The sequence below is a fragment of the Notothenia rossii genome (assembly GCF_949606895.1).
Source record: "Notothenia rossii genome assembly, chromosome: 3".
Classification (NCBI taxonomy): domain Eukaryota; kingdom Metazoa; phylum Chordata; class Actinopteri; order Perciformes; family Nototheniidae; genus Notothenia; species Notothenia rossii.
The window spans coordinates 25,136,871-25,160,094 of NC_136901.1; the positions used below are offsets into that span (position 1 = coordinate 25,136,871).

General features: G+C 42.1%; 1 protein-coding gene and 1 long non-coding RNA gene across 2 annotated transcripts; one reads left to right on the forward strand and one right to left on the reverse strand.

Annotated features, from left to right (window-relative positions):
- Positions 1-15,065: 15,065 nt before the first annotated feature.
- Positions 15,066-16,695, forward strand: LOC307034033. Its single transcript, XR_013806748.1, has 4 exons — positions 15,066-15,252; positions 15,370-15,547; positions 16,225-16,365; positions 16,503-16,695. It is a non-coding gene; the product is annotated as an uncharacterized lncRNA (long non-coding RNA).
- A 2,601-nt stretch (positions 16,696-19,296) lies between these two features.
- On the reverse strand, positions 19,297-21,678 carry tmem256 (transmembrane protein 256). The gene is made up of 4 exons (XM_079668222.1): positions 21,529-21,678; positions 20,879-20,916; positions 20,645-20,725; positions 19,297-19,903 (listed from the first exon to the last, which is right to left on the reverse strand). Exons 1-4 carry the CDS (start codon positions 21,662-21,664, stop codon positions 19,760-19,762), a joined length of 399 nt encoding a protein of 132 aa, XP_079524348.1. The 5' UTR covers positions 21,665-21,678; the 3' UTR covers positions 19,297-19,759.
- Between the last annotated feature and the right edge of the window lie 1,546 nt (positions 21,679-23,224).

Genomic DNA, 23,224 nt, shown 5'->3' on the forward strand with positions numbered 1-23,224 from the left:
AAATAATGTTGTTTAATTCACGTTGGCGTAAGTACAAAAAAACCATCGCTATGTTTTTAGATCAGGAAATGCAGCCCGGCTCGAACAAACGATTTTCAATCATCATCCTCACGATCATTTAATGTATCATATTTTCGCGAGTTGAAATGCATGCACTAGCCTACATTTAATTTAATTTTAACGAAATAAATGTGTTTAATCCACATCATTTACTGTGATAATTGTTTACTGTTGTGCACATTACTTTTCGCTGCGTGATGCACCCCTGGTTAGAAGCTAAACTGCATTTCGTTGTCTCATTTCGTTCGTTGCAATAACAATAAAGTTGAATCTAATCTTGAGAAGGAACAAATGTATTTCGTACATATCTGACATTAACGATTAAACACATTTGTGCATTCTTTAAACCGAGTCAAGCCGACCTCGGAGGTGGCGGCACATTAACGTGTGCACCTTGTTTAACTTGAAGGTGCCTGATGACATGTAATCATTCAAACAAAATCCTATTTCGTTTCTTTTTAACGAAATAAATGTGGTTTAATCCACATAATTTACTGTGATAATTGTTTACTGTTGTGCACATTACTTTTCGCTGCGTGATGCACCCCTGGTTAGAAGCTAAACTGCATTTCGTTGTCTCATTTCGTTCGTTGCAATAACAATAAAGTTGAATCTAATATTGAGCAGGAACAAATGTATTTACTTACTATATATCGATTAAACACATTTGTGCATTCTTTAAACCGAGTCAAGCCGACTCCGGAGGTGGCGGAACATTAAGGCCACGGCCCCACGAGGACGAAAACGGTCGTTTGCGTTACTGTTTAGTGTCATATAGACCGTTCTGCCACACTAGGACGACCGAATATAACAGTAAACAACTGCGGAAACGATAACGGGTCCCAATGTGGATAGAACGGCATACGCAACGCTCTGGGGGATCCAACGGCTCCGTGTGTAAGCCCTATACCAGGCCTATTCAACTGGCGGCCCAGAACCAACTCCCGAGTGGCCCAGCCTCCCGTAGCCAAATTCCTACAATAATACAGACCATGAACGCAACACTCCGCGTTGCATAGAAACCACCAAACCACAACGCAGCACGTTTTTTGAAAGTGCATCTAGTGGTGCTAGTAACGGTGGTCCTATGATAGCAACTCTAAAACATGTCCCTCTCAACTCTGAAGCGTAAACAGAGACACAACGGTAATTGATCTTGTGGAGCAGATCTAAGTCAAGCTGGACCTTTTCGCTACCGACTTGAGCACGGGTCGGATACTGCATTTTCCGACGCTCCCCAAACACATCACATCTCCGGCAAAAATCACGGATGTGATGACAAATTTCATTGCGAGGTTGAAAGAGAACTTTGCCGGTCGATTGGATGGACTTGCTCTGCCCACAGACGTGATGATGGGCTTTGCCAGAGACCCCTTCACTGTTGCAATAGAGGGGGACGTATCAACCGGAGCAAAGGAAGTGGTCCCCTGCATCGACAAGGGGAAATATACACTGGAGCTTATTGACATGCAGCGCACTAACGGGCCAGCGAAGTTTTGGAGTGATGTCAAAAAACAGCAGTTCCCTAACGTTCAGAAAGTAGCGATCTGTGTGCTCCGTATGTTTGGATCAACATACACATGTGAATCAAGCTTTTCACACATGAACTCAATCAAAAGTAGCACTCGCTGCTCCCTGACTGACAGCACTCTTCACCAATGTCTTAGGATTGCATTGACATCTTATGAGCCAAAAATCACTGCTCTTGTTCAAAACAAAAAATGTCCCTTCTCCCATTTAGAAAGTCAGCGAAGACAAATCACAAATGAGGTGATAGTAAGCACCTAGAGTAGTTTACTATAGTAGACGTGTTGTGTAGTATTCATTCATATAGTTACCCGTATCCCTTGTTATGGGTTTGTGCACTGAAGGGTTTGACAGTTCTTTCTGTATTCATTTAAGTGCACTTTGTAATGTGTCTGGGTCAAATGTGACCAAAACGTATGATTTTTTTGTTGTTACTTGAAAAGTGAAAAAATATTGCTACAGTAGGCTACTACCTCTTTGTGTTGCATTGGAGCTCTTTAGCTGTTTTTTTTGTATGTGAGGACATTTATTAAGACTGCTATTATTGTATTCAGTAAATGCACTTTGTGATGTGCCTGGTTAAAAAAAAATAACCTGAATATTTGACTTCTAAAGCAAACAAATGTAATGCTACAACTGTGCACTTTTTTTTCAGATTCTGTTAAATTAATGCTAATTTGTTGTGTTCTTATGCACTTTTTGACCTACCTTTGTTAGATGAACAATGAATAAAAATTGCATGTTTTTCATCGCAGTAATATGTTTTGGTTTAAAATGTGTCACTACCCGCTTTTTACAGGCCGCTGAATGTCTGGCCCAGCTGAATTTTGTAGTTATAAAATCTGGCCCAACTGAATGTGTAGTTGAATAGCCCTGCCCTATAGACAAGTTTACTCGACAAACCACGGGTAGCGCCATAACCCTACACAAATGCACTTCATTTCCGCCGGAAGTCTTTTGCACAGCGTCTGTCGGTGTAAACCGGTGTAAACAGTCAGACGGGCACTGGTGTAAACACAGCGATTTCGATGCTAACAGTGATGCTAGCTTGGGAACACGATTCCACTTCTTTGACTGGAGATGGCGTTACTCTCCCCCACCCGAATTCAGTGCAAAACTGGGAGGATAACATGACGACGTGGCCCAGCATAACGTACAGCAAAATTTGCTCCTACTTCGTTCAATCCATGGCAATAGATGGAAAAGCAATGTTGTTTACATAATGCACAATTTACATGATCTCTTTATGCTGTGCAATATATCATATGTGCCTGTACTGTTTGAGTGAAAATAAAGTTTGATGTAATTTAATTTCATTATTGCACTGTTATTGCATTATTGCATTTCATATGTTCCTTAGAGTGCTACAATTTCTTTTAACACAGTTCATCATTCATATTAAGCTCATACTGTACATAAATAACACTGAATGAATTAATTGTTTAGAGGAAACTAAAGAAATGGCTTCAACAAGAAAGATCACATGTTTAATCCTAACAGGTATTACAAATTAAAATATAAAAGCAGCCCACACAATTACATCACTATGAAAATATTCATATATAATATTAAAAAATACAATGCATGCAGTATTTGTTGTGTTTATCTGTATTTAATGAACAACATGGCTGGGTGCTGGGTGCTGGTTTGTGGTCGTAGCACTCTCTATCTAACCACTCGTTCAGGTGCTTTCTCGAGTGATTGCAACCAACTACCGCACACGTAGTTCCCGAACCACTTTTCTTCATGTTTTAATTGTTATATCCTCTTTGTCTCTGCGATATCATTGCTTTGTCGGCACAACGGAGCTAGCTAGCAAAACAAACCCAGTCCGCCAAAACGGAAGTGCATTGCATCGAAGGGAGGAGTTCAGGATGTAGAGCGGAAACGGCTCAATAACTTGTGTATACGATCATTTTCTGATAATGATGACGCAAATAGCCCCGCCTCTCCCCAGCTCTGCTGCTCACCCCCGCGCCAAAGTAAACTGCAAACTGAATTCAGATTATTTATCTTTCTCTCGATATGGACATAAACGCGAGTGAAGTCTAATCTGACAGGACGGAGACACGCAGCTCTGCTCACCTGCAGCTCCTCCCGCTGTGATGCAGCGGTGAACGGAGCAAAACACACACTTCAAGTCAGATCATCGCCCTTAGCTATTTTAATTACCTCTCAATCTACCTAAACTAGTTATAAATATGTTTATTTTTACTTTCGGCCGGGTCACTCATTACTGGATCAGCTGCTGCATGAGACAGACACTGACGCTGTCCGAAGAGAGGGAGGAAAAAGAGAGGCTCCGTGTGTTTTATTATATTATATAGAGTCGTTATTCATTTGTGTTAAAGCTCAATAAATAACAAAGAAGACCTTTGACCGGCACTTTTATAATTTTGTCCGGAAGATTTAATCTGCTATATATAATGGGGTTAATGTATGATATTAATACAATACATTAGAATATATGATATGATAATTACATTTGAGTTTTATTCATTTCTTATTTGATAGTTTCTCATTATTATTATTTTTATTTTTATCGCTCATCTTATTTTTGATTTTAATAATCTGTGCTATCCTGTTTTTCACTCTCAATACTGTGTAAAAACACCCCAACAATATTACAAAAAATATACTGCATAAAGCAAACTATATACTTTATTTGATCTAAAATATTGATATTTTTTCATTATAGTACCCTGTGAAAACCATAACAAATAAGTGATTAAATGCTACAGTATTCAGCAAACACAACTACAGAGCTGCAAACATTGCAAACAGACCAAGTTCTACAATACCCAGTTGTGTATTTGTGAATGAAGCGCCATCTCATGGTTAAATCCTGTAATTGAACAAATGGAGAACTTTGGCAACGCCCTCTAGCAATTTGGCAACACCCCCAGCCACTGGCATCTGCTGGGTTTTTGACTGGGACACACCCATGTGAGTCCTATCTGGAGTGCTACATCTGTAGGCCTATTAGGGACATTTCGAGAATCATTGCGACACACAGCCACTGAACTGATTACCCAAGATCCTCAGCTATGGTTTAAATTCGCTGATTGGATGTTTTAGCCGCAATGCATGTAGGGATATGGTGTTAATAACATATTAAATCCGAAAAACATTTCTGAGTTTAGGATGGCCGAAGACACTACACTACCCATAATCCCCAGCTATCGTTTAGGACTACTGTCCCCGTGATTAATCTTCAAGCTCTGGGATTTGGATGTCGGAGTGGCAGTGCGCCAAGGTTACGCCGAGCGTCAAACAGCTGTTTGAAATGGAACGAAACCACGCCAGACTATCCAAAACTGGAATCGAACGCCCCCCCAGAACTACATATGCTGGCTATACAGTGGCGGCTGGTGGAAAATATTTTTGGTGGGGCTATGGAAATGGTGACAAAATCATACTGGCATTTCAAATCAGGAGACTAAATACGAACATTGTGTGTGTGTGTGTGTGTGTGTGTGTGTGTGTGTGTGTGTGTGTGTGTGTGTGTGTGTGTGTGTGTGTGTGTGTGTGTGTTGAAGAGTTTATCGCCGGCCACTAGAGGGCAGTGTCACTGCTGTCGCTGTCCGGTTATGCCGTGCTCTGACCCGGAAGTGCCGAGCGGCCATTTTAGTTCAAACATTGTTCATGCACTCCGCCTCGAGTTGAGACGTTCGTCCACTCATTCATGTAAGACTGTTTCCACTATTATATTATACCATATATTATACTATATATATATTATACTATTATACTACTATACTCTGTTTCGTGGTATATATTTGTGTTGATTGAATTGCATGGATGTAATACTTTGTCAGCTTATCTTGCTGCATTATTCTGTTTTAGGGTGTCGTCATCCTTGTCAATAAATCACCGAAACTGACATTGAGGAGTGTGTTTCTTCATGTGTGTGTGTGTGTGTGTGTGTTAGGGGTTTCACAACTACCAATATTTACTAGTCGACTAGTTTTTCAAAATAGTAGTCGACTAGTCGTTACGTCATAATAGAGACACACAAAGAGAGGTTTACAACTGTATTTTCTATTGGAACTCATACAGTAACATTAAACACTGCATTTTAATTTGTGTTACATGGCTGAGTAAATAACAAACACTGGACTCACCAAAATCGACAGCAAAAAACTCTTGTTTACATAAATGCCACGTAAATCCAGTGCGCAACAGCGCATTGTGCAACACTTTATTCGCTGTCCTCCACGATAACGTCCACCTTTCCATATTTTTGGTTTGAACACCAACGCATAGACATGTGAGGGAAGGAGGCTTGACCGCTTTCGGGTGACAGTGTTGCCTGCCAGGGAAAAAACCCTCTCACTCGGGGTGCTTGTGGCTGGAATAGCCAGGTAGCTCCTCGAAAGCGGGGGAAGCGGTGCACGTTTTCTGCCCACCACTCCAGTGGATTATCCATTGTCGGTATATGCGGTGTCCGCTGGCAGTAATCCCGTAGCTCATCATCCGCATCACTGTTGACCCGTGTTTTCTTGCTGTTCGTTGGCCTCTGTTCAGTGCTGACGCCGGTCCGTTGCTCACTGGTGCTAGCATTACTGCTAGTGCTAGCTGTCGGCAGCGGGTGTTTCATCTTCAGATGGTTGCGCATAGCAGATGCATTTGTATTGTACTTCAGTACAGCTGTACACAACTGACACTTCACTGTGGAGTTGGTTACATCTTCGTTGAAGTGCTGCCATACATAAGAATGTCGGACGTGTTTTGTAGCATTTTGCAGCACCTCGTTTACCTCCATTTTTTTCCACGACTAGTCGACTAGGGCCTACAGCGCCGACTAGTGGTAAAGGTAGTCGACTAGTCGACTAGTCGATTAGTTGGTGAAACCCCTAGTGTGTGTGTGTGTGTGTGTGTGTGTGTGTGTGTGTGTGTGTGTGTGTGTGTGTGTGTGTGTGTGTGTGTGTGTGTGTGTGTGTGTGTGTGTCATACTTGCCAACCCTCCCGATTTTCGATTTCTGACAAAATCAGATTTACTCACGACTGTTTCCACTCGGACTTTAATACGGCTACACCATTGTTTGGTTTCCATGGTAGCGCATCTCTTTAGCAGCGCGCGCAACTCAAAGTCTGAGAGGGTGAAGAAGATGAAAACTGAACAAGAATCGACAACTTGACCCTCTGATCACTCCTTTCCTGTAAAATACAGGTCCAGCCCACACATATATGCTCCATGGTGCCACAGGCATTTCCCTTACAACTACAATAAGCATGCAAATGTTAATCTACAGCTCCGGCGATCCACTAGCACCGGAGTCTACACCTGCAGACGCAGCCATCCCCTACTGTAGCGTCACCTTGGATACGAGTCTCAACAACTCACAGGTCAGGGCGCTGAAAGGGCGCCCTTTGAGCATCAGATCTGACGACGCTGATTGGCTGAAATTATGTTTCGGCGGCATAGTTTACAGATAGCAACAGTCAGCTTGTTGGCTGCAGCTGCTCTGGCTGAGGGCTCCTTTCTACCGCCTGGACGAGAGAGGGTAATGATATACGCTGCGGCCAGGCAGGAAACATGTGACTTATCAGTAACTTTAGACATCGTAAAACAATTTTAAACGAGATTTTATTGTAGATTATACATTTTACTGATACCAACTATATCATATTTACCTTGTTCTTTAAAAATAAAAATAAAAAATATTTTTTTTTGGAAATATATATTTTTATTTATTTTAAATTTTTTATGACAATCAAACATGTGGGAAGAGGGGGGGCGGCGCCCCTAGCGCCCCTATGGGCCGGCCGCCACTGTGGCTATTGTGTTTCACAAAATGTTCGATGGGATGTCTCTACTGAACGTTTTCGTTTTTCCACAAATTAGAAGTTGCCAGTGTTAAACACATTGGTGTTATCAAATGTAAAACATATAATTAATACATGGGTGAAAATCGCTTTTGTCCATAATGCGCAGCATTAATATATACCCACATGACAGCTCATTGTTACTTTGTAATTCTACTCAATCAGAGGTCAACCTGGTATTTTTACTCCTCTACATATATTTTAGTTACTTTGCAGATTCTGATTAATTATGTGAAATATAAACAATCCTTAAATCAGACTTTAGTTACACCTCAGTAAAATTCAGGGAAGGTGATTGTCAAGTGCAGCCAATTGTCAACACTAATCTACTGTATTCATGTAATACCGTGTTGTACTGTAGTTAGCAATGCATTGTGGGATGGCCAATGTGAAGCAGCAGCACAGGGACCCTAAACAGTATGTTAATGTTTTAAAGTACAGTACACAACAGTATTTTTTGGAAATTGGCGGTAATATTGGGGCTGGATAAGAAACGTTATTAGGAGAGCAGCTTTTGCAGAGAAGGACGCATTTCGGAGGACATGTGCGGATCAACAAGAAGTCCTGAATCATCTGCATCGATCAGGTTGTGCATCTACAAATTCGACGGTGATTAAAAACCATCTTATTTTCCTCGTCAGTAGGCTAGTCTATTATTCATTCTAGCATTACTTCAAACAAATGTTTAAAATTCAACTGATGCTCAGCCAGCCAGCTGTCTAAAGTTAGCAAGGGAGTGTTTGATTTTAAAATGTCACTTATGAGGCCCCTTTGAATAGCTCAAACATTTATATTTCCTTGCATTTCAGAGTCATCGTGTTTTATCAAATGCTAACCGTTTTGGATCATCTGTGCATTTTCTTAAAATGATCAGGGCTGCCAACATTTGAGTTCAGCTTGGAGTGAGATTTTTTTTTGGTGAACCGAAAAAAGAAACGTTCATGTGTACAGTGTTACAAATGTATTGAACATGTACAAAATAGGGTTTCCCATTAATGTACCGGGCGCTACAGTGGAATACGCATACACACACACAGTGTACCCGCGACTCTTACAATGAAGGCTCGATAATCAGCTCACAGCATATAAAATGGCATATAGGTGTAAGCAGAGGTAAAGTGCTATTTTACAAGTGGGGGTGGGTAGGTCCTCACCTCCTCTAGGGGGGTCCGGGGGCATGCTCCCCCGGGAAGTGTATATTTTTGTATATATTGAAGTTAAATGCATCAATTTACTTTGAGAGCAAAATGAATTTATGGACACATCTCTCAACACCCATATGAAACAGAACTTTACACAGATTTTCTTTTTCTTTATGGATATTTTACAAATCACTCACCGTTTAAACTGTATTCTTGTTTTACTGTCATAGTATTTCATAACTGTTTTTCATTTATTCTCATAAATGGTGACCAAAACGTTTGAGACCCACTGAGATAACGAGACTAAAGTTAACTATCTAAACACTCAGTCCCTTACCTCACTGAGCTGTATATCTCTCTCATTCTGACAGGACAGAGCTCTCCCTCTCCTTGTTTTAGAAACAGCTTCTAATATCCGTTAGTGCAGCTAGCTAACCAGATGCTAACAACAACAATACAAATAGTGAGTTTGGTGGAAATATACTGTATAATAGTAAAGTTATTTAAGATGATGCTGTGGTGACTCTAGTTAACCATAATTCACTTTTGGGTCACAGTTCCTACACGGACCTGGTTTAGCCTAACACCGGAGATATAGGTTGCCAAGCTAGAGCTAGCAACACACTCTAACTTGACTCTCCTCACTGAGTACATGTCTGATACTACTATTGCTTGATGGAAAATAAAGAGTGGAAATCCCTTCTAAATACTCCGCCTCCGACTCCTTCTTACCGGCACTACACTGGTGACCCTGAGTTTTTCGAGATAGTTTCCGAAAAAAAAATGTAACATGGCTGAACGAGATGTTTTCGTTAAGCTGCCGGAGTTTTGGGAGCATGCCGCGGAGGCATGGTTTGCATACGTGGAGGATAACTTCGCTTGCAAGCATCTCCACGACGAAGATTTGAGATATTACCACGTGGTGGCTTCGCTGGGGGTTTCTACTTCAGCCAGCTTAGTGGGTTTCATCGCAGCACCCCCACGCCTCTGCAAATACGAGGCTATCAAGGCTCTTCTCCTGAAGACATTTGGTTTATCGATGAGAGAAAGAGCCCGCCAAATTATGGACATTCAGGGCCTCGGAGATGGCAAGCCATCTCAGTTAATGGAGAAGATGCTAAGCCTGCTAGGAGGGGAAGATACCCAGATTTTGTTCATGGAGATGTTTCTTCAACACTTACCTCCCCGGGTCCAGACAGCGTTGGCCAACACATCCATCACGGAGCCCCGCGCGCTGGCCGGAGAAGCGGACCGTTTCTTCCTGGCTACACGACAGTCTGGTGCGGAGGCGTTAGCTGTGGCGCACAGCGGCCCTTCTGCGGGCAAGAAAGCATGGCGGAGGCCGGACACAGCGGCGCCGAGTCGGCGAGGGGATACCGGTGAGTGCTTCTACCATGCACGTTTCGGGACGATGGCAAAGAGGTGCATCGCTCCATGCAGCTACAAGCCTCCGGGAAACGGAGGTGCCGACGCTCAGTAGTGGCTCTGAACGTCGGCGGCACGGGCAGGCTCCTTTTCGTCAAAGACAGTGTTTCAGGGAGCCTGTTTCTGTGAGACACGGGCGCGCAGCGGAGTGTGGTTCCCGCGTCGAGAGAAGACATCACTCGAGGCGGGCACGGCCCACGGCTAACAAACGGCTAACGGCGGGCCCATTTGCACGTACGGATTAGGGCTTATGTGTTTGTGCATCGGTGGACAGCGTTTCAGCTGGAAGTTTGTAACAGCGTACATTTCTTTTCCTCTTCTTGGGGCAGACTTTTTGTGTGCTCATGGGTTGTTGGTGGACATTAAAAATAAACATTTAGTGGATGCCTTAACATTTTCTTCTCTCGTGTGCACACTCAGCAGCGCAGCGTACGACGGGCTGTCGGGCTCGCTGTCGGGGGAGGACATTTTTCTCCAACTTTTGGCCGAGTTTCCTGATCTGTCGCTGCCCACTTTCTCCGCGCTCACCACCAAACATGGCGTGGAGCACCACGTCACCACCGAGGGGCCTCCAGTCTACGCCAGGGCCCGACGGTTGAACCCTTCTAAGCTAACAGTAGCGAGGGCGGGGTTCGCAACCATGGAACGCCTGGGCATCGTCCGCCGCTCCAACAGCCCTTGGGCCTCTCCTCTGCACGTCGTGCCCAAGCCGAACGGCGGTTTCCGCCCGTGCGGGGATTACCGCCGACTCAACGATGCCACTACACCTGACCGCTAACCGGTGCCGCACATACAGGACTTTTCAGCGCATCTGGCCGGCACAAAGGTTTTCTCCAAGGTGGACCTGGTGCGTGGATACCACCAAGTGCCCATGCACCCCCTGGACATTTCCAAAACGGCAGTAATAACGCCTTTTGGACTCTTTGAGTTCCTGCGGATGCCTTTTGGGCTCAAGAATGCCGCCCAGACGTTCCAGCGCCTGATGGATTCGGTGCTGCGGGACCTGCCGTTCGTGTTCGTGTACCTGGACGACATCCTCGTCGCCAGCGTTTCAGTGGAGGAGCACCTGTCTCACCTCCGGGCCCTGTTCACGCGGCTCAGCGAACATGGATTGATCATCAACCCTGCAAAGTGCCAGTTTGGGGTGTCGGACATTAACTTCCTCGGGCACCGCGTTACCAAGGACGGTGCAACACCCCTGCCGGCGAAGGTGGAGGCTGTGGAGGCTTTTCCTCGCCCGCTTACAGCCCGGTCACTGCGTGAGTTCCTGGGGATGGTGACTTTCTACCACCGTTTCATCCCCCGGGCCGCCCACATCATGCGGCCATTGTATGAGGCTCTGAAAGGCAAGACCCCCGTTCAGGCGATCGACTGGACATCAGAGGCGGAAGTCGCTTTCACGGAAGTTAAGACCGCGCTGGCTCAAGTGGCTTTGCTGGCACACCCTTCATCCAAGGCTCCCATCTCCATCACTACGGATGCTACGGACTATGCAGCCGGCGCGGTACACAAACAGTGGCTGGACGGAGCTTGGCAACCGCTCGCCTTTTTCAGCAGGCAGCTGAGGCCGAGGGAACGCAAGTACAGCGCTTTTGACCGGGAGCTCCTGGGTCTTTATTTGGCTGTGCGGCACTTCCGTTTTCTGTTGGAAGGCCGTGAGTTCACGGCGTTTGTAGACCACAAACCGCTCACCTTCGCCATGTCAAAGGTGGCGGGGCCTTGGTCGGCACGTCAGCAGCGGCAGCTCTCCTACATTTCGGAGTTTACCACAGACATTAAACACGTGGCTGGCAAGTCGAACTTGGTTGCCGATTGCCTCTCCAGGGTCGTCATCGAAGCCGTCTAGCTAGGCCTGGATTATGCTCGTATGGCGGCGGACCAGGTCACCGACTCCAGCGTCCAGAGTCTGAAGACAGAGAGCGCTGGGCTGCGCCTGGAGGACGTGGTGTTCGGCAACGTGGGCATCAACCTTCTGTGCGACGTCTCTACGGGTCTGTCACGACCGGTCGTCCCCGCCAACTGGAGGCGTCCTGTTTTCGAGGCGGTGCACGGCTTGTCTCATCCTGGCGTTAAACCTTCGGTGCGCTTGGTGGCCGCGAAGTTTGTCTGGTGTGGGCTGAAAAAGGATGTAAGAGCTTGGGCTGGGGGGTGCGTGGCTTGTCAACGCGCTAAGGTGCACCACCACACGAAGGCCCCTTTGGAGCGGTTCCTAGTGCCAGAGAGGAGGTTTGATCATGTTAACATCGACCTACTAGGTCCGTTGCCCTCCTCTCAGGGTTTTTCCGACCTCCTCACCATGGTGGATAGGACGACCCGTTGGCCAGAGGCGGTTCCTCTTGTGTCGACTTCAGCCGCTGACGTGGCTAGGGCTTTTATCGCGACGTGGGTGTGTCGTTTTGGCACCCCGTCAGACATTTCCTCAGACAGGGGCTCACAGTTCACTTCAGGGCTCTGGGGCTCTGTTGCAGACAGTTTGGGGGTCAAACTGCACAGGACTACCGCTTACCACCCCCAGGCTAACGGCCTCTGCGAGTGCTTCCATCGCTCCATGAAGGCGGCGCTCAAGGCCGGCCTTACGGACGGTAACTGGGTCGACAAGCTGCCCTGGGTGATGTTGGGCCTGAGGACCGCGCCTAAGGAGGATCTGCAGTGCTCCACGGCGGAGATGGTTTACGGTCAATCCCTGAGAGTCCCAGGGGAATTCCTACCCAAGGCATCAGTTCCTTGGTCTCCAACGGCTCAACGGGTTTTCCTGCAAGATGCGGTGGAGGTTTTCGTTCCGGTTCCGACTTCTCAGCACGGCGCACCGGGGTCTCAGGTGCCAGCAGAGCTACGCTCGGTTGGGCATGTTTTCATCCTCCACGACGCGCACAGGGGCCCCCTAAGCCCCCTTACGATGGGCCTTTCCGGGTTTTGGAGCAGGGGGACAAGCACCTGTTGGTCGACACGTGTGGCAAGGCGGAGACCGTCTCGGTGGACCGGGTTAAGGCTGCTCATTTGGACTTGGAGCAACCGGTGGTGTTGGCCCGTCCACCACGACGGGGTCGCCCCCCGTCTTCGATTCCCGCCACAGGTTTGAGTCCTGTGGTCCCGGTTCCCACTTTGCCGGGAACCGCACGTTCAGAGGTTGTTTTGCCTGCCCCCATACTCAGGAGTAGAGGGGGTCGGCGTGTTGTTCCTCCCCGCCGCACGGACTTTGTTTATCTGTGAATTCTGGGGGGGCTTGTGTGGTGACTCTAGTTGACCATAATTCACTTTTGGGTCACAGTTCCTACACGGACCTGGTTTAGCGTAACACCGGAGATATAGGTTGCCAAGCTAGAGCTAGCAACGCACTCTAACTTGACTCTCCTCACTGAGTACATGTATGATACTACTATTGCTTGATGGAAAATAAAGAGTGGAAATCCCTTCTAAATACTCCGCCTCCGACTCCTTCTTACCGGCACTAAAATGCCATATTTATTGAAGATTTTACATTATAAATATTCCCCACAATTATTCAAAAGCATATTCTTCTAAACTCCTTGCTGTAGTATGACACACAGGAGACTATTGATGTGTGTAGTGAGTTTGGTAGTAATAAGCTGTATAATAGTGAAGTGATTTAATATTATTGTATTCTCTTTTTTCGGAGTTGCACTTTGAAGACGGTCCCTGAGCACTCGTTTCTACTCCGGCTGCAAATAGAGACCAATGTAATGTGTCCAGCTCGGAGGAGGGCGCATATTGGCTTTTTTTGATCAAAATGTGATTGTAGTTCGTTGTCAACCTTACCATGGTACTTAGGAGACGTCATTTGTGTCTGAATAACGTTTTGTTCATGAGTTATTGATCCGTGAAATCAGAATCTCCCAATATCGTTCCAACTTTACTGAACTAAGCCAGAAGACCGTCTCATTTCGTAGACCGCTCGGTTTGCTGTTCCTTCACTTTATTTTTATATTTATATACATTTATTTTGGACGAAAACTTAGCGTGAGGAAAGGCAAGTGTGGCGTGAGTGCGTGAGATATGGGTTAATTGCGTATTGGCAGCCCAACGTTAGCGGTTGTTGCTTGCTAGCTAGCTGATATCTTTTAGTGATGTGTCGGTCGCGAACGAGCCGATTCTTTTGAACGGCTCTTTGGTATGAACGAGGGGAACCGAGTCGTACTTGGTGAGAGCCGTTCTTGTTATCGTTCAATTGTTAGTCCGCACTCACTGCCTGCCAAAATCCACTCGCCTGTTAAAAAGCTTGATTTTGTTCCCCAAACTTATTCTGTGAAGACCCGCCCCTACTCTGATTAGTAGGTTTCAGCAGGAGGAGTGAGATGGGGTGGGTCTTAACGGAATACGCGAGAGAGAGAGAAGTCATAACAAGTGGTAGGCTACAGGACAGGTAGACGAAGTGTTTTTCGGATGGAAAATGAGCCAAACGCGAAAACGCAGCAGCATTTTGATGCACTTCAACCAAAAAAGCGCACCATTTGTAAAGGCAAAATATCCTTTAAAGCAGGGCCAACAAATGATCTCCATCGCCACTTAAAAACACAGTATCTAATATTAAGAGTTGCGTGAATTTCATTCAAGGCAAGGCAACTTTATTTACTTAACACATACGGAGGGTAAATTCAAAGTAGTACATTCACGGACATGAATGACATGGATATGGCGCCACCTTGTGTCGTGTTTACAAAGCAGATTATTGACATTAGGTCTGGCAATACAGTCAATCATTATCCTGGTGATTATTTCACAGACAAACCAAGTAACCCCGCCAAAAAAACCGGCTCTTTTGAACGGCTCTTTTGAACGGCTCTTTGAAAGGAACGGAGCCATAAGATCCGGCTCCCTTCAAAGAGCCATAAATCCCATCACTAATATCTTTGCCCCTTTTTAATAGCTGCAAATGCGACGAAAAAACACTAAACAAACTTGACGGTTGGAATGGAGTTGGGATAAGTAGAAAGGTGGTTTTGAGAGGAGAACAAGCTGATTTTAATGTGTGTTAGTGTTTATTGATTTATTTCAATGTTGATTTCATAGCCAACTTGGTTTATTATAAATTTCAGCACGAAGATTGATACAGGTGGTACAGAAAAGCAGCCAGTAATTAATTATACTGGGCTTCTTGTTGACATATTTTAGCCTAATCAACATTAATGCATAATATGTTTCATTATGCATTTGGTTAGTGTCTTTGTCTGTTCTCTACAGGTGTCTGCCACCGCAGCTGACGTTGAGACAACCCTCACTCTACCTGCAAGTCCTCGTCTGATACTGCTTGGTGTGCTTTTCATTGATAGACATATTATATATCAGATTGGCTATTGTTCTTTGAGTTTACAGATGTTTACGCAAGGTGAGATGCATTCTGATGTTGCTATTACTTTATAACTTTCAGATGGAACCGGGAAAGTCACTACTGGACGGCGATGGATGATCACCCTTGAGGGCCGTGTCATATCTGAGGGCATCACACCAACCTTTTTGACGGGACTTGCTGCTGTCTTTGGGATCTACTATGTATTCGACCTTCAGTATCAGGAAGAGGCAGCCGGTACTCTGGAATTCATTCAGAGGTAAGACTCCTTTCATTTCTTTGTAATCATTATGTTTTTTTATTTACAATTTAAAATCTTTGAAACCTGAATAACCACAAATCATTTATTTTCACACTTAAACGGATAGTTTGGATTTTTTTAACATAAGATGGTATTAGTTACTTACCGGTATTGACACAGACATTAACTCAGGCAGGCAGTCATACATTTCCCTGCGAGCTGGTCAATTGTTATGCAAAAATGAATAGCAGAACATAGGGTCGGTTAAAAAAAAAAACATGAACCATTCACACGAGAATACAACATATATGGAGTAATTCTGCTGCTTGATGCTCTTGTACAAACTCTGTATATCTTGAAAATATTTTCTTTGTTAATTATGTGTATTACTATTCAGTGGAGCCGATTCCCATATCAAGCCGCCAATAAGCTTGAATAGAGGCGTAATATGTGAACTGGCTCCAGTGCGTAGTAATACATTGGCAATTTTCAACAAATGAAATAATTCCAAGATCTAGAAGGATCTGATAGGAAAAATCAAGCAGCGCAATTACACTAAATACCCCATTATGTCAGTACCGGTTAGTAACTCATATCACCTTATGGAATAAAACCCAAACTACCCCTTTAAGAAAACAAAGCGTTCCTAATAGTTTTCCATTCAGACTCTGATCTTAATATTTTTCTGATTTCAGGCGCTTCATTGGTATCAACCCAGAGAGAGGAACAAAGGCCATCCGGGGCAAGGTTGTCTCCAGAAGAAGTCTGCCACAGTCAACACACACGTCTCCACACCACTGAAGAACCTCCTTGACTTTGAATGGGACTTCATAAAGGTCAGTGAGCTCTCTCTTGTCTCTCACTCTCTCACTCCATGTCTTGTTTTGACAGACTGACGTTGCCACATTATGCCACAAGACACTTTGGTATTACCAGCTTTATAAGCATTGTTATTGTACATTCCCGATTCTAGAGTTATTTTTGTTTGTTGCTGTTTTACAATGGAAGCACTGGTAAGGAAAGGAACAAGGACCAGCAAGGTGTTGGTCATCTTTACCTGAACCAGAAGATTCCTCTTTCTATCAGGACTGTCCGCACCCATCCAGAATCTTCCTGAAGTGAAGCATGCACCTACCTCACAGGACTATTTCAAGAGGCAAAACACAAGCCCCACATTTAGCTATTACTGCATATTTTCTAGATGTTCTTACTGATGTATATTTTTTAAATGGTGTTAATGCACATTTAAAAATGTTTTAATAGTACAGTTTGTTTTCTAAATGTTGCTTATAATGCATTTGTTCAAAAACGTTCTTACTGCTGTTTTTTTTGTTTACAGTAGTATTTATGTTGACACTGCCTTTTTAAATAAAAGTGTGTTTGCATTAAATCCTTTCCAAATTGTTTATGGTTTATTTTGCATAATTTTCATAATAATGCATATTTTAAGCATATGTCTATAACCCACAGAACAATACATATTGTATGTTGATTAATTAATAATGACTTTTTAGATATTCTCAAATGCTAAATTGAGTTGTTGTATTGTCAATCAAGTAATCTACTGGCAACCCCCTAACCAGAATGTTACTGTGAATTATTACATTTTTAATGTAATATAATATAAGATTATATTATCTACATACATAAGAGTATAATATCAGTTAAAATAAGTGCTTCAACATAGTTAACATTGCAGGAAAGCAATATATTAGACGTTAAGTACTTTGTCAGGCTTAATATTTATCTTTTGATACCCCCAAAGCTTTTCTCTTATTTAAAAGAAGACCTTAATCTAAAGTATTATTTAATGTTTGAATAAAGGTTAATTCGTTTTTCTGTTTTGCACATCCTCCTATTAATATCTTTGTACATCCTGCACTAAACTGTTTTATTGTAGAGATCACTTATAGTATCTTCTTGATTTTTTATATTCTATATTTCTATCATTGACCTTCTACTTCCCCCCTATGAAAGTATGTACTCAAATATTTTTTTCATCAAATATAACACATAAAAACAATAATTCAATAACGTGCTTTAACCACTTGGCGGTGCACACAAGGTGAACACAGCTATAATAACTTTGTATTATTAGTGTAGGACACTTATGTATGTACAACATCTGAAGATGTGAAGTTTTATTCATGCTTTCACATAATTTTAAAGCATATTGCTATACTATTTCATACTCAGTATTTACATTCTTATATTCAAAGAAAATCAGTAATATCTTTAAAAACTACAAGTCCTTTTATATCAGCTGTGCACCGTTATGGTGTAAATATAACCTATGAATTAGATCAAATGTAAAAGTCAGCCGAATTAGTGTTGATACTACAAGGAGACGTATTGCGTGAAGAGAAATTGAAGATGTTGTTTAATTGTTGACATATTTATGATCCACGTCAAGTATTCAGTTTCGACGGCATTTCTTCCAGTTTTTCCAAAGGTCTTCTCATCAGGGCTCTATAAATAAAGAACTACGGCAGATCTTGAATATGCAATGCAGCCGAACCGTGTATTACAATGCAGTTATGTGATGACTTTCAAAGAGAAAAGCAAAAACACTCGGAATAAAGTACCATTTTCTTTAAAAAATAATAATTCGGATTTGATATGGCATTAACACCATATCCCTACATGCATTGCGGCTAAAACATCCAATCTGCGAGTTTAAACCATAGCTGAGGATCTTGGGTAATCAGTTCAGTGGCTGTGAATCATGTCCCTTATAGGCCTACATCGGTTTCCGGTTATTTTTATTTTGAAATTCAGTTCCTGACGGACGCCAAAAAAGCCCGAGATTGTGGAATTAAACAAATAAATAAAAACAAGGATAATTGTGTGTTATTGGTGAGTAAATAACAGTGTGTTATTTTTTAAAAGAATAACAAATTAGAAGGAAAAAAAGATTTAAAAAAATACAGATTTCAGTATTCTGAGGCTCTGAGCCCCATTTATTTTCCTCACAGACGAAAAAAAAAGTCAGACATTATACGATTTAAAATAAAAACAATAATCGTGGCTTGATATTGAGTAAGAACATGTTTTTATGAACCCCACAGCTTCCGGTTTTCCAAGACCCGAACGGACAAAAAGACGTGCTGCAGGCACGAAACGTACTACCAATAGAAATACATTGCTTTTAAAATCGTTCTATGTTACACGAAAAAAAGGGGGAAATCGTGTTGGTGAACACGAATCAATAGATTAAATGTCGTGACTATAACACGAAATGCCGTGAGACTGGGTTGATTATGTGCATGTATAGTATCTAACCTATCTTGGGGAATGCTACACGTGGCTTGATGTTTTAATGCTTTGTCAAGTACTTTGTGACTATGTCTGGAAAAAGGGCTTTATAAATAAATGTTACTTACTATAGGTCTAAAGATAATTGGAATTTCAGTCTGGACTATAATTGCCCTTTAAGACTTATTCCTAAAAGTACTCATTATGCAGAATTAACACTTTCAGGGTGATTGTTTTATGTATTTGAATAGTGAATTAGTCATTAATGTATTAACAAGTGAGACAATTGTAATCGATCAGGTAGTCAGTTTAATCTGCATTATATTCCTTTATAAAAATGAATAATAATTTATAAACCAATTACATTGTTTGTCTGGTATGCTAATCAGCAAAATACAACCTTTACAAGACCATGTAGTGAAGTGAAAAGGACATGTATTAGGCAGATTGAAAACATTTACTTGGAGAAGTAATTAGAAAGTAATGTGTAAAAATCAGGCAACCCAACAATGTGTGAGAAAAAGTATTTATTTCTCCTCATATTCTTTTCATTTTTGCTCTACTTCTGCAATACCACTGCTGTATACATTTACAGAAACATAAATAGAAACTGTTTTTATTCACTGTTAAGTAAAGCTTCGGGAACTTCTAGATTTGATTTCCAAGTTCAAAATTGACATACCAGTGGAAATGAGTCAACAATTTTTCGAGATGACACATGCTTTATTCTCTGTGTATCCATTTTAACTTAAGGGCAGCAATCAGAAACAGACAGCAATGGTAGAAAAGTGATAATCCTGTGACCTTATCTGCCGTTGACACCCACAACCCCTGGACAGGGAGCGATTAGATGGGCAACATTACTCAGCACTTCTAAACTCCCCCCCCCCCCCAAGCTCTGCAGTTCATCCATTAACAGTCTGACAGTCCAGCGTCACAGAGCGGCCCTGTGGAGGGGACGTGAACTGTTACAGTTCAAAGAATTATAGCCAGCCAGCCAGCGATCATAGCTACACCCCCCATGGGAGCAATCTTGCGTAGAGCAGGGTCTCCGGTCATGGACTGGTGGTACAGAGAGCCACAGAACATCCCCATGCCCGCTATCAGGAGCGTCCCCGCCTGTAGAGAGGGGACACAGACAAACATTTTATAAATTAGGTTACTGACAAAAAGCAGATTAATTGATGTAATTTATTAGGTTTAAAATGTAAGTTTAAGAAAATGTACTTGTTCCTTTTAGATTCAGCGGCACAAACACATTTATTTAAGAAGATTAAAGGCTGTCATATATTAAATTGAGTTATTTCGTACTTCTACTACTTAGCGTGAAAGAAAATGGCCTTGTTTCTTTTTAGATTCTGCATCAAACAAAATTAGAAACATATATCTGAAAATAGGACAAAATGTATATTGAACAAATCTGTACACTTCTGAATAATTCATTTATTTTATGGTTGCCTATTTTGTAAATTATATATCGTGCATAAATACACATGCCCTTAGTACTGAAGGTATACATAATATTATTACTTATTTTTAATGTGATGATAACATCCTATTGTTACTTCTCCTTCTTTTAAGGGAAAAAAACATATTTAAAAAGCTACCAGTCTCAATTTTTACCCCATTGTTTCAGTCATTTTGTATTCAAATCGTTTTTAATAACGAATAAGCAATGCATGTTGTAGCTAAAATGTACTGTAGATTTGTGTGTAAAGGAGTTACAATAACAACTTCTCTTTCAATTCCATGCTGGTTTTCTGAGTGGGGACAGACGGATTATGACAGAATGACACTTAAAAATTCCTTTTCAAAAGGGACACTTGAGGGCTAACAGTTGGTATTAGGTTTGACACTCACCACAGCAGGTTTGCTGGAGTGGGCAGCACCCAGCAGAGCCAGGCTGTGGTAGAAATGATACTTGTTGGCTGTTTCAAATAGCTGGAAAAGCAAGACACAAAGAGAGAACAGCACTCAGACTAATCCTGCATAATCCAGATCATGATCTCTGACACGATCAAGAATGTGACAGTGATCAGGTAAAAAGTGTTTTTTTTAACATCAACATTTGCCATCACAGCAATATTAACATACCACTCTCTGGTAGTCATCGGGGTCGCTGTTTTTGAAGCCTAGAACAGAAAAATGAAAGAAATAATATGTTTACACACTTTATGACAATTTAAATGGCATCAATAGTTTGTTATAAGTTCCCCACACAACACATTTGTTTTGAATGAGTAACTAATGTCTGAAGATTTTAAGTTTAGGCTTTTGTTGATGCTTTTGATCAATGGCAGTAGTGAATACTGAGGGGTATAAATATAACTGTCTCAAATAGTGCATTCCAAACATGATTATGTCTGATGTCTCGTAAAAAAAAGTAAATAGAGCAATGTTTAGCTTAATTCATACTAACTTGACTTTCTGACTGCACGTTTGCCATTGACTCCTCCATGACACACAGGGGGCGGCCACCTTCATTACAAAACTGTTTATTTAGTAAATTAGCATGCTGCTGCTTTGAGTGTCATTTGTATGCCAAACTAACTATTAGCCTATTCTACATTAGCAGCAGATATGTGTTATTTTTTAGTCCAACAAAAGCACCGTTATAGAAGCTAATCTTAAATTGGCATTTTTTGCAACGGAGGCTGGAGTGGTTAGCTTGACATGGCACTGTTTCCCCGCTGTTTTAGCTATTGCATGAGTATGGCGAATACTCTAATGTGCAGTGACCCTACCGTGAGCCCCGTATGCCCCTGCTGCCACCGCAGAAGCCCCTGACAGAGCTGCTAACCTCCGGACAACGACAGCAGCGGTCATGTTTGGAAGCTGCGTGTTTATCCAACAAGCGGAAGACTGCCAGCGATGCTGCATTCACTGTCCTTAGGGAAAATCCGCCTTCTGAAACCAGAGGTTACGTAACACAAATATTCTTAACCTGAGTAAAAATTATAATACCACGCATTTCAGTAAAAGTAAAATTATAAGAGTGCGATTAGGAACATGTACTTAAAGTATTTGGAGTAATAGCAGTTATTGCAAAACAAATATTAAAATATTTTAAAGCAAGAGCAGCACATATTTTTTTAACAAAACAATCTTAATTCCAATAAATGTTCTGTTAACCCACTCATTGTTTTAGTGAATTAAATATTATGTTAGATGATTTAATGTATACCAAATAATATATTAACTATAATTAATAACATATTTTTAAAAGTGTTCTAAAGTTGTTTGCCTCAAAACCCATAAATGTATAATGTAACTGGTAAATTAATATCTAAAAATAAATGTAGTAAATAAAGTCGTACAAAATGAAAATGCTCGGGTAAAGTACAAGTACCCCAAATGTGTACGGAAGTACAGCACTTGAGTAAATATATGTATTTACTTTCAACCTCTGCTGGTGAGGTTTAACAAAGTAATACAAATAGTCAAACACATTGTAACATAACTGTATTACAGAAGATAGGAGAATATAAACATCCGCTGATCTTGTGGCCTTTTGCATACCATTGTTGCTCATTCAGTTCACAAATTAAGTATACACATATCTTTAAATACCAATTCATAAGATATGAATACACCAGAAGGCGTAAATAGAATATAAAATAATGTCAGACTCATTTACACATCCGAGTCACATCTCACGTTTTGATATTACACAAATAATTCAATTAACAGCTATTTGTCCTTATTACGACTTTCTGTTCAGACCTTGAATGCACTACTGCTCCTGGCACATCCGCTATATCCCTTTGGAGGCTTGAACCAAAATGGCAACTGCCGTGCTACAGTTTCAGCCTTAGGTTCTTATTATTATACATCCATGGTTTCAGCCCACTCGTGAATTTCATAACTCTTCCGAATAGGTGTGACACTGACACGACACTTCAGCAGTCTTGAATCACCCCTAGGCTGTAGGCTACTGAGGCTATGTTAGTGTAGGGTAGGCAGTTCAAACTCCAATGGCTGGTAAATTTAGACTTTCACTGCAGGAGAAACTGCACACAGGATTTAAGTAAAAAAAGCACCTTGTTTAATTATCATTTCATTCTGTGTAAAATCTGGTCATATTCAGCCTTGAGCACAGAAAAGAAAATAATTTAAATGTTTTCCCTGCCTTAAGGCCTCAATTCTTAATTGCATTATTATTGGCAGGGGTGAATTTTACTATTGTGATGTATGAATAGGTAATTTTCTCCACATAGGGGTTGCTTGGCTTTAGAAAGGATTAAAATAACCTTTTTTCAGCATCACCTTGGCAGCAAATTGCAACATATCAATGAATGACATGCTCAGCGGTGCAAAGGGTGCATTGGTGTGCAGTCCTTTATAAAGCAGTGTAATTTGGAAAGCTATGTTGACTAAGCTTTTGTGCATTTCTCATAATGCTTGACATGTTTTCCTGCAAGCAGAGATGGTAAGTTGAAG